This window comes from Mugil cephalus, chromosome 2 (assembly GCF_022458985.1).
Source record: "Mugil cephalus isolate CIBA_MC_2020 chromosome 2, CIBA_Mcephalus_1.1, whole genome shotgun sequence".
Lineage (NCBI taxonomy): Eukaryota > Metazoa > Chordata > Actinopteri > Mugiliformes > Mugilidae > Mugil > Mugil cephalus.
Genome location: NC_061771.1, coordinates 23681948 through 23697541, shown reverse-complemented (window position 1 = coordinate 23697541; position 15594 = coordinate 23681948). Strand labels below are relative to the sequence as shown.

Here is a 15594-nt window from a genome sequence, read left to right as displayed (position 1 = left end):
AAGACACAGCCTTGAGTGAATTTCAACTTGATATGTTGTAACATTTATTCAGATCATGGATCATGGTGTAGGTCGTGGGTGTATGTAAATCCGATACAAACTGTCCACTTAGTGGCGCTCTAAGCTTTTAGGCTCGTTCGTTCTCCACACCAGCATCACTGCAGTCCACAGTGGCCATTTTTCCCTCCACATACTGCACTAACACAATAATATATCACCAATTTCAGTGCGGTTTATTTCTATTAATTAAGATATTACGCATTCAAAGTTTAAACAATAGTTTTCAATGTTCAGTTAAGTTATAGTTCCAGCAGTCCGCTCTCTTTTAACTCTTTATATTAGCAGCAGTGCAGTTAATGCCCAAGCAGTGCAGAATCATAATAAAGGCGAATAAAGTTGACATCAGGAATGTGTCTCTAGAATGGTCCAACATTTTATCTCAAATCTTCAGCACAAGGTACACTGAATCCGTGCATCACTTCCTGGACAGATAAACTCAAACCGAAGGCTCCATGAAGCCATGAATTCTGTAGATTATTAAAAAAAAAAAGAAAAAAAAAGGATAGAAGTAGAAATGGAGATCTGATGCTTAATGGTAAGAATGGCACAGATATAATGTCAGATTTGTTTAAAAGAAAAAAGAAAAAAAAAAGAGCCTGTACTAAACCAAGAATCTCTTCTGGAGTAATTAAGACAATTTGTGAAACGCTGGTCAGCTCGTCCTGCTTGTTGTAACTGTGCGTCTGTCAGTGCTACACTGGTTTGGGCTGAAGCTTGTTCTTCTCTGGCTCAAAGAAGTCTTTAATGATGGCGTCAACCAACTCGTCCAGTTCCTCCTTCAGGTGCGTCACATCGCTGATGGAGAGACAGAGAGTAAAAGCTAAATAACGATATAATAAAGTAGCCGCTACACAGAGCTCAGTGTAGCGTAGAGATTTAGAGGTGAAACAGTTGATTCATAAAATATTAACAAGCAGCTCAATCGGACATTTGTCTTTTATATCATTTTACATGTGATATCTTTGGGGGTTTGACTGCCTCCTTTTAGATTTATAGCTGTGCGTATTACTGCCCTCTGGAGGCTAAAACTATTTACTACAATCATCCTCAAGTTACAGCATTACTGCAGATTTCATCACTTCCTGATTTTCCTGATTTTTGGGCTGAGGCCATGATGAAAAAAAAAAAAAAAAAAAGCAATAAATACATCAGTCTCTTGCTGGCTACGTCTCCACGGTGTCTCACCTGTTGCCAGGAGCAGCACACAGCTCTGTGTAGTATTTGATTTTTGGCTCAGTGCCACTGGTCCTCATGGTGGCCACGCCGCCGTTAGAGAAAGAAAAGGTGATCATCTGGCTGGAACTGGAGGTGGGAAGAACCTGGGAGACGAGAGGAAAGAGAAACAGGCGGAAAAAAACATTGTGTCACTTGGAGATTCAGCTAAACACACGCGCTCAAATGTTATGTATACAAAAAAAAAAGATTCTTGCCACTCCTGCAGCGACGTCTGCCAGCTGGACTAAAAAAGGTTTGAAAGCTGGGACAACCACTTAAAATTTATTTAGTCAGTAAAAGCAGCTTTTAACTGCTGCGTCTCTGGTAAAGAACATCCACCCAGGCTCCATAAATTCTCTTAGTTAAAAATTCCTGCGTTGATCTCCACCGACAACGGTCTAATAAGGTCAAAATATGCCCTCAGCCGCCCGTTTAATGGGAGGCAGCACACTGCGCGGCTATAAAAGCACTTAGCGGGTTACTTGTGAATGAACTACACGTGTCAGTTGTGTGCCCTCACAGCCTTTTTGTCGGGTTGGTTGCTGTCGAAGCCCGTGGTCAGATCCCGCACGGCGGAGACGGCGAAGCGGCCGCACTCGGACGGGTACCAGTCCCTCTGGCCCTCGTAGTTGCGCAGGCGGTCGAACAGGCCGCGGATCACGTTCTGGTCGTGGCAGATGAAGTAGGAGTTCTTACTGATGTGGTAGCCGTACCTACGAGGAAGACGCGAAGAGGCAGAGTCAGCGTCTGCAGCTTCAGCGTGTCTGAGTAACGGGAGATGTACACGAGTGCATCTTACTCGTCGTAGATCGTGGTGAGCTGTTGAGAGAGGCTGATGCTTTTAGTGGCCAGATAAGAAATCATCTCTCCTGCTATCGCCGCAGCGCTCACTCCATCCTTGTCCAAAACAGAGGGACTACACATGTAACCTGCAACACACACACACACACACACACACTTTGAGTTTATTTCCAGTCTGTGTAAACGTCCAGTCTCTGTACTCAGCTGTCACTTGTATTAAAAGTTTGTGAAAAGGCATGCGACTCCAATTACAGCCTCATAATCTCGTTACGCAGGAATGTTTCAGGCTGCGTGATGGAGGAAATGTTTGACCGGTTATCTGTGACATTAACCTCAAACAGCCCGGTGTCTCGTGTTTGACCGTAGCTCAGAACTTGAAACGACAAAGTCCTCAGTTGACATAAGCCATGTCATGGTTTCCATTAACTGTACGAGTCTGTGTGATGTGGCTGGAATAAAGGTGCTAATGCACTGTAGCCGACACGCAGAAAGGAGGTTATAAAAAGTTGACAGACTCTGACTTTTGATTTGATAAATAAGGGTAGAATCATCCACGTTATTATACAGAAACAGGGTTAAAATGTAATTTATTTACTTCATTCATCAATTCATTTATTTTCTGTATTTGTTTTAACATATTTAAATGTAAACTAACCTTTTTTTAGTTATTTGATTCATGGATGCAGCGGTTACACAGGTGTGTTGTTCCATTCACACTTTTCTCAGTGTGCTGTGAAACGACCCCCCCCGCCCCCGTCTAGTTTAGATCTTGTGAGCCGGCGAAGGGATTTAGTTAACACTCAAATAGTAAGTTGACCTTGGTCGTCATATGAATCTACATCACTTGAATAGTTTTCGGCAGATCAAATTAACTCGGCCTCTCACGTTGTGGAGCTCATTACGTGGACACGAACTTATAAGGTGACAACACGGGACTTCTTCTCTGTGACTCTACTAGTGAATTGTTTGTGTGTGTGTGTGTGTGTGTGTGTGTGTGTGTGTGTGTGTGTGTGTGTGTGTGTGTGTGCAGATACCTATAGCCTCCTCAAAGGCAAAGAGAACAGTCTTGCCCTGATCCAAAAGTTCTCTGGCTCTGTTCCCCATCCACTTGAACCCTGTCAGTGTTTCCTGTCCAAACATCAGAGACTTTTGTTAAAGCAGTGGTGAAAGTCACAACGTCAAGTCCACAATTAGTTTTACGTTAACACATCTTGTCCCAAAGTTCTCAAAACATTTCATTCCTAAAAACCATTTCAGAGGATCAACATGAAAAAAAATAAATAAATCGGTGCACCTTTATAACCATTAACACTTATTTCTTTTTACAAGTCGTTATTAGTTATTTATAGCTGATTATTTGCAGCCCCATGTAGTTAAAAATGCAGGTGAAACCGCATCTTTTGGATACGAGGGAACGGAAAACGCAGCTCAAATCATTCCTGATCTTGAACGCTCCAAACGTGCGACGTGACAGCGCGGCGCCGGCTGCTTTACCTCGAAGTGGAAGCCCTCCTTCAGAGCGATGGCGCGCAGTATTTTGGACGAGACGGTGCTCGACAGCATGTAGAGGTTCTTCACGGCGGCGGCGTCCGGGTTCTGCGCTTTCCAGCAGCGGAACATCCACCAGCCGAGCAGCGCCCCCAACTCGTTGCCAGAGAACACGCGCCACTGTCCACTGATGCGCGCGCGCACACACACACACACACACACACACACACACAGGCAGAGTTTAAACATGATGTCATACACTGTATCATCATCATCAGTCTGTGATGAGAAAAGCATTTAGACCACAGCTGATCCATCGACTTTACATGACGATTATGTTTTTGGGGTTAATTCTGATGTTTTTTGGACATTTTTAACTTTTAAAGCTTTGCACCATCAACATCCTGCTCTGCATATGCTCATGATTTACAATGAATTGTGTGTGACCCTGATTTAATGTGCGTACCAGTCACTTTAAGCTGAGTTGTTGGTATTGACGTTTACACAAATCCTTGTTTTATTGCTTTGAACTGTGGGTCAGGTCGTAGTTGTAGGCCACTTTATCTCTCTAAAGGAGTGAACAATGGGACCTTCAGCTGATAGGGGCTATAAAATAAATCTATTTTAGGAACTCGTTGCTCATTTGCCTTTATCAGTGCTTTATGATCTGTCTGTGGATTCTGGGTTAAACGTTTGCTTCCCTGGGATTTTTGTGACTCCTGCACTCTGTATTTGTCCCTGATAACAATTCTCTCCTTCTAACTTATTTTTACTCAGTAATCTGCCTTCTTAATCAATGACTTATTGGAGTTACTTTAAAATTTGTTAGCGAAAGAGTGTGAACCTATCTCACCAATTATTGTAGTATATAAGGTTTCTGAAGGTTTCAAAGTGAAATTTAAGACTTTTTAAGACCTTTTTACGACCTTTTTACGGGTTAAACTATCACATCTACTCAGGACGTCCCTGGAAACATAACAGGCCGGGGCCAGAGGGGGGTCACACCGCAAATGAAGCTGTAAATGGACGTAAAGATTTAAGACTAAATGTAATTTAAGACCTACAATGCTTGTATTTAAGGCTTTTTAAGGCCTTAAATTGGGATGATCAAATTTTGGACTCTGTGGAAACCATGATATAATTAGGACGGAACAAGGATAAGTGACACAAAGCGCAGTGTGTGGGTCGAATTAGCAAAAAAAAAAAAAAAACAACAAACAACAACAAACCTTTCCTGCTTCTCAGCGATGGCCAAGCGATCAGCGTCAGGGTCATTCGCCAGCACCACAGAGGCTCCCTCCTTCTCCGCCAGAGCGAACGACAGCGTCTGCAAAAGCAAACATTTATTACAGCGCTGACCGTAACGCAGCCGTCTACCGCTTTGACACAACGTGACGTGCTGCGCGCTGACATCACCGCGTTGACGTCCAGTACATACCAGGACTCCTTCCCCCTCCTCAGGATTGGGGTATTTGACGGTGGGAAACTCGGGGTCGGGAACTTTCTGCTCCTCCACGGCGTACGGAGGCTGAAGGTCGAAGGCCTCGAAAGCCGACTGGACAAAGTTGTGACCGACGCCGTGCACAGACGTGTGCACGATTTTCACCTCCGACTTCTTGTTTATCTCCCTGTGAAAGACGACACACGGGACTACTTTTACCTGGGGACCTACAGTCATTTATAATAACTGCAGGGGTCATACGTCATCTTAATCCAGAGCAAAATGGCAATGTATGTAATTCGTAATGTAAGCAAATGACCCTTATTATCCTAACACAGCAACTCAGAATCTCCTGTGATTTGGGGGATGTAGGACTTTTTTCTGGCTTGGAGCTTATTTAAATACTCTCAGGTACAATACTGGTCAAAAGTTTAGTATAGTTGGTCAGAGCTTCATCCTACAGCAGGATAATGACCAGAAACTTTAGTCCAAGCTTCACCAGAACTACCTCAGGATAAAAACATGATGGAAAGCTTGAAAAGTGGCTCAGTCTCTAGACTTTAACCCCGCTGAGCCAGTTTGTGATGAACTGGACAGAAGAGAAGAGAGAAAGCAGAGTACCTGACAAGTACCACACATTTCTGGGAACTTATGCAACAAAATTGGGAAGAACTCCCTGAAAAATATTTCATTTCCATTTAAATCAGCCAAAATAGTAAGTTTGATGAGTCCAAAGTTATATTTTGGGTTATATATTGATTCCAAATTCAGTTGCTTTCATCTCATTTAAAATGAGACATTAACAGTATACATTTATAAAAAAAAGAAAAAGAAAGAAGGACCCGTTTTGACCAGTAGTGTAGCTCGTAAATTGTCCCCGGGGATAAGCACAGTCTCATCATATCACAAGGAAGCTAAATATATAATATTTACTCTGACATGTAGTACAAGCAGAAAGTGGAGGCCGGGGTAAAGTCAGTAATAGTAGATGTAGGGAGGTAATTTCTACATCACATGACGTCTTTAGGTAAAACTAGTCCCGGGCAAACAGGGCTAATGTCTCCGTGCTACCTACCTACATGGTGTGTGAACAAATAATAAGCATGGACACAGTCATCGTTTATGTGTCCCTCAGCCTCCGGGTATTTAAACAGCATATGCTGCTCAGCAGTTTATCTATGAAGTACCTGTGATGACAGTGCTTCTGGATGGCTTTGAAGTACTGCGTGTTGATGTCCTGGAGCGGATCTTTAAGCAACGGGCTCTTCAGGGCCTCCTCCGTGTTCCAGGACTCGGGCCAAGGCTTCAAGTTCTCCTCAATAGCTGCAGCGATACCTTTATCGTGAGGAGAAACGATCTGGGCCCCGTTCTCCCAGTACACCTGGGATACACACAGACCAGCAGAGGAACTACATTTAATTAAATGAATGAAATTAAAAAAAAAACTGAGCCTGAAATATATTTTCCCACAAAAAATACAAATTAAAAATGAATAACTAAGTGTTACCTTGTAGCCATTGTCCTGTTTGGGGTTGTGTGAGGCGGTCACCATGATACCAGCACACAGACGCAGATGGGAAACAGTGAAAGGCTGCGGGAAAAAAGGGGGGACACATTTTAAGCAGACAGACAACGGAAAAATTACAAAGAAGCATAGCAAGGATAGTCTGATATAAATTATAGTAAACTGGACCGAAATCATTGTTGAAAACAGACACAGTTCTGCAGAGAGACAAATACTTGAGCTGGTGTTTGTTACAAGTTGTCATGGAGGTCGGTGGTGAAACACGGCGTTAGCTTCCGCACGTTCTTATCCTAAAAATTATTAGCTACAAACTGCACAGAGGGAACTGTGTAATACATAACTTTGTAAATCAATGTTCCCACAATTACAGCGAAAATGATGCTTAAATTAGATTTATCACAGACGTAGGGATCTGAGACAGATCTTTGACTGAACGTAACCTGCTGAGTCACGTGTGCGTTACGCAACGCGTCGTATACTAGACTGGAATTAGCATTTTGAGTGGAATTTGCCCCGTAGCTTCTGCCCCACTGTCATTGGCCCCACAGGCAAACACGACGGCAGACAACACCAAATTATCTCAAATATATATTATTTACTATTCATGATGTAATGTTTTATCATTATCTGTGTCTGCAACGTCCACAAAAACCCCAAAATGAGTATCTGACAAATATTCGAGCCATTACCACAAAGGGTGTCGGGGTGATGTCAGAGAACAGGTGGACAGGAACCCCTCGGCTGATGAACACGGCTGCAGCCAGGCTGGCGAATCGCCTGCTGCCACCGCCGCTGGGCGGGTGGGCCCGAGCGTCGTGGCCAATCACCACCCCTCGCTCCTTAAGGTTCTCAAACTTCTGCTCCAGGTAGCGACAGAAACCCTGCGAGGGAGGAAACAGGAGGAAGGGGAAGGAAGAGTGGACTTGAATAATTACATCGAATAAAAGTTTTATTATAGAGACTACTCAAAACAACGTTTTAATGTAATAGCTTCATTAAACCACTGTTAAACAATTTGGCGCTGAAGGGTCAGATCAATTATTAAACGATAATAATAATAAATAATTAGGTTACGACTACAACAGAATGTAGTAAAATGCTGCAGTTTCAGGCCTTTAGTCTTAACCTGGGACTGAATTGCTAATTTGTAGAGCAGCTATTGAGTGAAATAGAGTTAATCTATAAAGTGGTTTATAGCAAGCAGTAAAACCTGCATACACATAGGAATGAAAGAGCTACGCTTTTATCAGCTTTATTTGATTACTCCTGAATACGCTGACTCTCAAGGAGATCAAGTCACGAGAGCAAAGGCCTTTAACTCGTGCGATTACACGTAGGTTACAACGCCTGGTGACAAGATGCTGGCTCGTCATCAGCGAGCTACGCACTCGAGAGAACCACAGAAATCTATAACACGTGCGTGACTGGATGCCTGATGTGTAGCGGGAGCTTATCCATTAACCAACCTGCGTGGTCTGGATGATGGTGAGGTCATTCATGCAGGATACGCCAGGGCCCATGGCTGCTCGCAGTCCCGCGGTGCCGAACTCCATCCGGGAGGAGAAACATTTCTTCAGGCTGTCTACTTTTCCCTCCTTCACCAGGTTCTGCACCATCGACACCGTTTTGGGGTTCTGACGATGAAAAGCAAACCCGCATCTCGTCACAACACAGGGACGAATCCGACAGTGGTTATCGGCTGTCAGCTGCCACCAGATACGCATTCATTGTTAAAATCCACCCACAGTTAAAAAAAAACCCAGAGACATTTTCCTCATTAGCAAACTTTCACATCTGAAAAGGTAACGTTTGTCCATTTTTGACATTTTTAAATAGTGATTCCTTTGACAAATTAGTAATCAAGTAATTGTGTGTCAGTCGACTAATTGATTAATGGGCAAATAATTATACCTCAAACTCAGAATATGTGCAGGAAACGTGGAAGTTTAAAGAGTACATTTCATTTCCTGCTTGCAAACTACTTATCAGGCATTTTCTAAATACAGCAAGAAGTCAAAAAATAAAAAAAAAAATAAAAAAGTTCCAGATAGAAGTGAAATTTTTGCTCCCTGACCAAACTGTCTGCATAGCGTTACCACAGGACTAATGAACCCGGGTTTCTTTTCCAATGCGACCTAATTGGTGGCATCCCCTCTTACAAAGAAGGACTGTCAGTCAGAAGGCCAGATGCACGTTATTCTGATTACGTGTCCATTTGTGAGCACTTAAACATCATGTGACCAAGCAGGCTCTTTGTGAAATTACTAATGGTCGGTGTATCAGCCAACGACGGCAGCTCAATGGAAGAGTTAAAGTGGCGCAGGAATCTTTTTTAGGTTTTAATAGAACAGACTACACGGATCGTTTTCTGTTGTCTTGTGCCGTGACTTTGTGAAAAGAAACGTAGTATTCATAATAATAATGAATGTTTTCTTTGTGGAGACTCGTATGTAGAAAAAAAAAAGGGGGGGGGACCAGGGATAGAGCCTTGGGGTACGTCACAAGTCTGAGAGCCACTTAAAATAAATAATCCACTGGGGGCTTTACTGAGGAATGTGTTCCTGATGTAAAGTGAGCAGAAATAAACAGCGATGATTATTCATTATAGTCAACTGTGTTTAAATTAGTTTAAAGTATTTAATAAAAAAATAAAATAAAATTAAGAGATGGGTCTTAAACTCTAGAGAAAGGGGCTGACTACTGCACGATATTATCAATAACTAATATTATGGGACTAAATGTATAATATATATATATATATATAGAGAGAGAGAGAGGATTAAAGAAAGGACTTAATTTTGTCTTGTCATTTAGGTGCTGAAAGGACAAGTCTTGTCATTTACCTTGGACCTTGACATAGTTTATCAAGTTCCCAAATAATAGAAGGGACCTTAATCTATTGTCTGTAAACTGAATGACAAAACTGATTTGTAAAAAGGATCTTTGGTGTACGACGGTTTTGCAAAACGATGCTTGAGAAACAGGGGTTTGCTTCTTCTTAATGGTGGTTTGGACTTCTGCTTTTTTTTTTTTTTGAGCTTCAAATACAATTTGTCCATTTTCCATTAAATAAACATTTAACAAACTTAAGCAATGAACGTGTCAACTTCTTTTCTACTGGGTGTGTGTTTTCATTTAGGCAAGGGACGGTTTTAACTGGAGCTACAGGATCAAGCAAACTTTAGCTTATTATTATTATTATTATCAGTGTTAGTGGCAGAGATGCTAAAATAAATAATATTGCAGAGGAAATAGCTCTAAGCATACATTGATTCATTATTTATAAATTATGAGGAACTTCTCAGTGTTTGTGTAATGCTACACCAGTGATATCTGCAGTGTTTTAAGTTACATCCTGTCTAAACCCAATCTTAAATAATTCATGCATAATTCCGGATGCTAAATATTGCACAATGACATGGAACATTCGTGATAACTAAAGAGCCCAAGTCGAAAGCGAAACTAAAATAACTTTATACAGACACACAATTTTGCCAATTCACGTCAGCACGTGTACGTGCTAAAAGTTCAAATTCAGACAGGTATGTGATTTAAAAGAAAAAAAAAAAACTTCATGGACAGGTTAATATTTGATGCGTGCAGCTAACCAGCTGCTAGCTGCCAGCTCACCTTGTCATACTCCAGCCACTGCTGGACGGCCCGGTCCAGCTCAGTGTCTCCGGTCGAGGGGGACAACCCGTTATCCATGTCTCTCGTCGGTCCGAGTCAATACAGCTTCCAGTTTGCTGCGTGTGGTCCCAGGAGGAGGTGAATGAACACTCACCCTGAACCGATTTCAACAGCGGAAGAAGGAGTTTAACGGGATCCGGTCGAGGGGCGGGGCGACGTGGTGTGTCGTCACGTGTCTCGGCATCTGCCGCATTGAGGAGCTTCCGCAATAATCGTTATTAACAGGCGTGAGAGCTTCACGGACTATCTCTTGAAATTATTTAGGCCAAATTCCATTTGTTTTAGTGGAATTAAGATCAAGTAAAAATAAACTTAATAAACTAATTAAAAAAACATTAATTTCTTAAGAAGAAAGAGTACAAGTTGAGCACATTGCTGCCTGTTTAGTACTGGCTCCACCTCTCTTACTAAAACAGTGGACAAATTAGGGATAGCAGTTGTTTTCCATTGAAAGATTGCCAATTTATGTGTAATTTTCACATTTTGCAAATTCATGCTGCGGGCCAGATTAGATCCTCCGATGGGCTGCTTGTTGGCACCTTTGAACTAAAGTATTGACAGTCCCTTTTTATATATGTGTCAGAATGTTACATTAAGTACACACAGACTCATGAGTATGACTTACTGTCTATCAAAGCAATCTAAACTACCTATAATCTCTTAACTCTTCTGCCTGAAAACGGGTTGAACACTTTGCACAATTTGCACACTGACGAGATGATGAAACAGTAAAAAATTCAGCTGGTTCCTACCAAGCTGGAAAGATGAAGTATTTAATCATGGCGATACACTATATATGTATTGAGGTACATATATCAACAGGATGGCTCCCATGAAACCTTCAGATGACGTTCATTTAGTGAAGAAAATGAACTGGTTTTAATGAATCGTCTATATGAATTACATCATAAAGGCAGAGTGAATTACTATTAAAGTCTGCACTATTACTAATTAAATCAGTGTGAACACGTATTAAATAAAGCACACAAACAATCCAACAGTTTATCCCCATGAAACACAAAGCAGATGAGTCACACAAAGTCAATTCACGTTTTATTTTGTCCAGAGACTTTGGTTAACCAGTGTTCATATCACAAAGGAGCTTCACTCATGTTTCACAGATTCACTTTCTTATAGTCAGGAGACAAGTGATTCATGCTGTCCAGAACTGGTGAAGTGAGACTGGCATTAAATACAGTACAAATGTATTTACAGCATGATTGTGAGTTTAGATAAATTACAAATTACAAAAAAAGGTAATTCCTTCAGTTTGAAATGAAAGACAGATACCCAAGAGTATTTTGTTTGTAAAAAAATTCACCAAAAAGCTACAGCAGCAACAACTTTAAACTGTGTTCAGAGTAGAGGTATTAGTTGGGAAATTTCGCAGTGAATAGAAACTAATGTGAACACAGCAATGTTAATAACACTTGGAGCAGTGGCAGCACGTGGTGTTAGGTACTTGTTCAAGACTCCTCAGCTTTGGACACGGGGAGATTCAAACCTATGATCCTTCTGCAGTAAACCAATACACCACTACCTCTATGAACTCTTAACACTTGTTACACTGCAGCGTAACTTCTTCTGCATGAAAATAAAGAACAATTAGTACAGAACAGTTACAATTTGTACTCTGACCATAAGGCGAAACAGTAAAAAAAAAAAAAAGCAGCTTGGATATTTTGACTGTATTGTGAGTTAGACTGAGAAACCCTTTGAAACTGAAGAAGCAAAACAGAGGACAGCTCTCATTAATTTCACCTTTTAATCTTGTTCTTTTCATAGTCACAGGTCAAAATGACCCATCAGGCTAAAAAAAATGAGCTGATATCAACAAAATGTCACATTCATCTTCACACAACCTGTGAAATCCAAACCTTTGCACAAACTGGTGCTATCTTCTGCGTTTCCTCTGTTTTATAATGAACAGGTTCTCATCCGTCGGGTACATCGGTGCAAGTTTTTTGGCTCGACTATTCCTCCCTTTCTTCTTCTCTCCCTTCGGCCCTTGCCTCTTTCTCCCTACAGTCAAGAATAAGTGGTCTGGCGCGTGGTACGCGTGTCCCTCCGAAGGCCCCTGCTTCATTTGATTCATCTTCCTTCTCTTCCTCTTCGTCTCAGCGCTCTCTCCTGCAGCCCCTCCTCTGGGAAAATCCTCCGCTTCATCCAAAATGAGCTTATTTGGCGTGTGGTGTCTCGAGGTGGGCACGGGTCTCTTAGGTTTCCACGGCTTCGCGCTGCCCGCGTGCTCCTGTTGCTTAAACTTATTCTTTTTGCTTGCTTTGGGCGTTGCGCCTCCAAAGTCATGGTTGTCGTTAAAAAAGATGTGGTTGGGGTTGGGTTTGTGGTGGCCGGGTGTTTGGTGAGGCGTCTGGTGGTTGTTTTTTTGCCTCTTCTTCGGGGGTCCAGGAGTGAGAGGAGTCTGAGCGGGAAAAAGGCCGTTTTTCTTCAGATCTGTGAGAAGGAGAAAAAGAAAAGATGTATTGTAGAAACTTATATTATATACACAGACAATTAGCATTAAAAGGAAACATCAAGGTAGAGAAAACAAGATTTAAAGCACTAGTTTTGAATATATTAAATGTTCTATTAATTAGGAAGCTAAGCTAAGCTAACTGTCGCGAGTCTGTCTTCATCTTTAGCCCATTTAAAAAAAAAGATACTAATTTAAACTGTTGAAATAACAACTCATTATGGGAAAAAGAAGCAAGTTTAATTTTTCTTGACAGTTACACCTAAAACATATCTTATGGCAATACCAGCCTAAACCAATACACATGCATCCAGAAGGACAACGGCTAACAAACAATATCCGTGTGTGACTTACCTTTAACTTTGAACTTGGTTCTGTGTTGTCTGCTTTTAATGTCGCCCGTGGTATCATAGTGGTTAATGAACGGGGTGGTGGGATAGACCCCTCTGAACATCCTCTGCTGGGTACAGGCCTGAGGAAAACCAGCGCAGAAATCATAAAAACAGAACAAAAAGACAAAGTCAGCATAACGTTGACAGATCGATCTTACCAGTCTCAGATTCTTACGTGTGAATGTTACTTCTAATCTGACTAAAACCTGGTCTCTAAAGTTTGAACTTAAAGAAGTTTGATGTGTAATTATTAGTTAATTTGCGCTCTAGGGGCTGATCAGAATAGACCTGCTCACATATACTTTTGACACTACTGTCAAAATATTTTACTACAGAGGCTGGAAATTGCGTTTCAAGGAACCACATTGGACTGATGTTAATCTGCTCGAGGTCAATGATGATACTTTGACTAATTAAAAAGTTAATCATGGAGTTCCACATGGTTCAGTGCTAGGACCATTACTTTTTTTATGTTACATGTGTTTCTCTTAAGTCAAGTTCAATGTGTTCTTTTCTTACTTGGTTTGTTACTGAGGTTTATATACATCGATCAGGCATAACATTATGACCACCTTCCTAATATTGTGTAGGTCTCCTTTGTGCCTCCATACACAGTTGTGACTCATCAGAGAATGGACATGGTCCGTCTGAGGGTGTCCTGTGTTGTCTGGTAACAGGATGTTGTTGGCATCAGACTTGTTGCAGTACATCACACAAATACTTGATTAGTTTGGGATTTAGTGAGGCCAGGTCAACACATTGTTTGGTTCTTCGTGTTTTGTTAGTTGTGCATCTGCACTTGCATCCTGCTGGGGATGGCTGCTGCCATTGCTATGGAGTGGGGTGGTAAACGTCTAAGTAACTTCCACACGAATGCCAGGTCTAAAAGTTTCCCAGCAGAACACTGAACCGTCACAAGGTGGTCAATGTTATATCATATTTGGTTTTAATGTTATGGCTGATCGGTATATATACAATTGAACTGAATTTACTGATGCCATTCTGAACTTCCTCTACAGGCCTGACAGAAACATGCAAAATGACAATCACCGACACAGTACGACAGGCAGTTTTAATGTTTTTTTTTTTTTTTGCGAAGACAGATACTCACGTGTCCAAAGTGTCCTTTCCTGGAGCAGTTGTAGCAGTAGGCAGGAGATCGGCCGTGATCCTCTCCCTGCCGCTTCACCGGAGGACCCGTCTTAGTCTAAGCACAAGGAGGAACATTAAAATAGCATGTTACTAGAAAACCAATATGGTCTGAATGATTTTTTTTTTCTTTCTATGAATGGTACAGACACAATGAAACGGAGGTTAAAGCCTCCATTTGTCTCCCATTCAGCCTCTCTTCTACCATCATTCCCATGCTCTCCATTCACACACACCGCTGAGTATTGTACGGTGAATATGGGCGCTGATATAAACCAGTGATTACAGAGGTATAGTTAGAAGCCTGTAATGACCCGGTATGATAAGTAACAGTGCGTGTGCCTGTGTGTGTGTGTGTTGGACAGAGGGTCCCGTCCCCTATGGGCCAGTGTCCTGAAAGCCTTGCACGCTTCAGCGCCCACACCAAATATACACTGATAAAGAGAGAGAGAGAGGAGACACAGGCAGAGTGCATTTACTGCTAATGTTACACACACACACACACCTAACGCCACTCTCTAACACACACACACACACACACAAAGCACCTCCACACTCATCTAAGGTGCCCCCTCTTTTCCTCTCTCAATCCTGATTCGGAGATTACAAATGATTTGTGCCCCACGTTATTTCTTAAACATAGCTTAGCTAACCTTCCCTCTCTCCTGCCCCTCCTCCCCTCCGCCCCTTCCTCCGTATGCACCCCTGCAAACCCACATCTACCCCTCACAGTTGTTTTTTTTTTTTCTCCCTCCTCTCTCACCCTCTCTCTCTTTTCCGCTTGAGTAGTTTTGCGGCAGAAAGGATGAATGCTATTAGAGCGTCGCGTCATTATCGGGTCAGGCCTGCCGGGCCCATCTCCATCACAAAGGCCAGGAGATCACAGACCTCTTGCAAGCGCACACACACTCACACGCAAACACACATGTGCACCCTAAGGAGATCACAGTCCCCGTCTCAAGCCCCCCCCTCCACCCACCTCCCTCCCAGACCTCCGCCCGTCCTGCCCCTCTTCCCATTCATCTTTCATGTAAATTGGCTGCAGGTCTCCCTCTGTCTCTCCCTCCCTGACCTTGGGCTCGTCTTATCTCCGCATACTCTGATCCAGCACATAGACAGAATGAATGAAAGCACGAGAAATGAAATCCCCTCCTATTCTCCCATCGACCTGTGGTAGTTGTGTAAAAGCCGGGCGTTTAACGTGGGTCGTCAGTCAGACACAATATTAATCAAGTGGGTGAAGCTTCACCCCTCTCTCATTCCTACTCTGGGTTCTCAACTCACGCAGGTTGAAGCCCCCCAGCAGTTCGGTGTGGAGAAGAGTCCTACAGAGTCTGGCTAGGCTGTGAAAGTGTGGGGC

General features: G+C 42.4%; 2 protein-coding genes across 2 annotated transcripts in view; both read right to left on the bottom strand.

The window, feature by feature from the left end:
• Positions 1-16: 16 nt before the first annotated feature.
• pgm2 (phosphoglucomutase 2) lies at positions 17-10355 on the bottom strand. Its single transcript, XM_047578851.1, has 13 exons — positions 10161-10355; positions 7997-8164; positions 7220-7411; positions 6513-6596; positions 6193-6386; positions 5003-5192; positions 4794-4891; positions 3571-3751; positions 3111-3204; positions 2075-2204; positions 1796-1988; positions 1246-1379; positions 17-855 (listed from the first exon to the last, which is right to left on the bottom strand). The coding sequence occupies exons 1-13, from the start codon at positions 10236-10238 to the stop codon at positions 753-755; spliced, it is 1839 nt and encodes a 612-aa protein (XP_047434807.1). The 5' UTR covers positions 10239-10355; the 3' UTR covers positions 17-752.
• Positions 10356-11260: 905 nt separating this feature from the next.
• zcchc7 (zinc finger, CCHC domain containing 7) overlaps positions 11261-15594 on the bottom strand; it is a 50127-nt gene continuing 45793 nt past the window's right edge. Inside the window, exons 8-10 of the mRNA XM_047578850.1 lie at positions 14197-14292; positions 13048-13165; positions 11261-12674 (exon numbers count right to left, since the gene is read on the bottom strand). Coding sequence (XP_047434806.1) covers positions 12115-12674; positions 13048-13165; positions 14197-14292 — 774 coding nt within the window. The 3' untranslated portion in view covers positions 11261-12114. The remainder of the gene's footprint in view (positions 12675-13047; positions 13166-14196; positions 14293-15594) is intronic.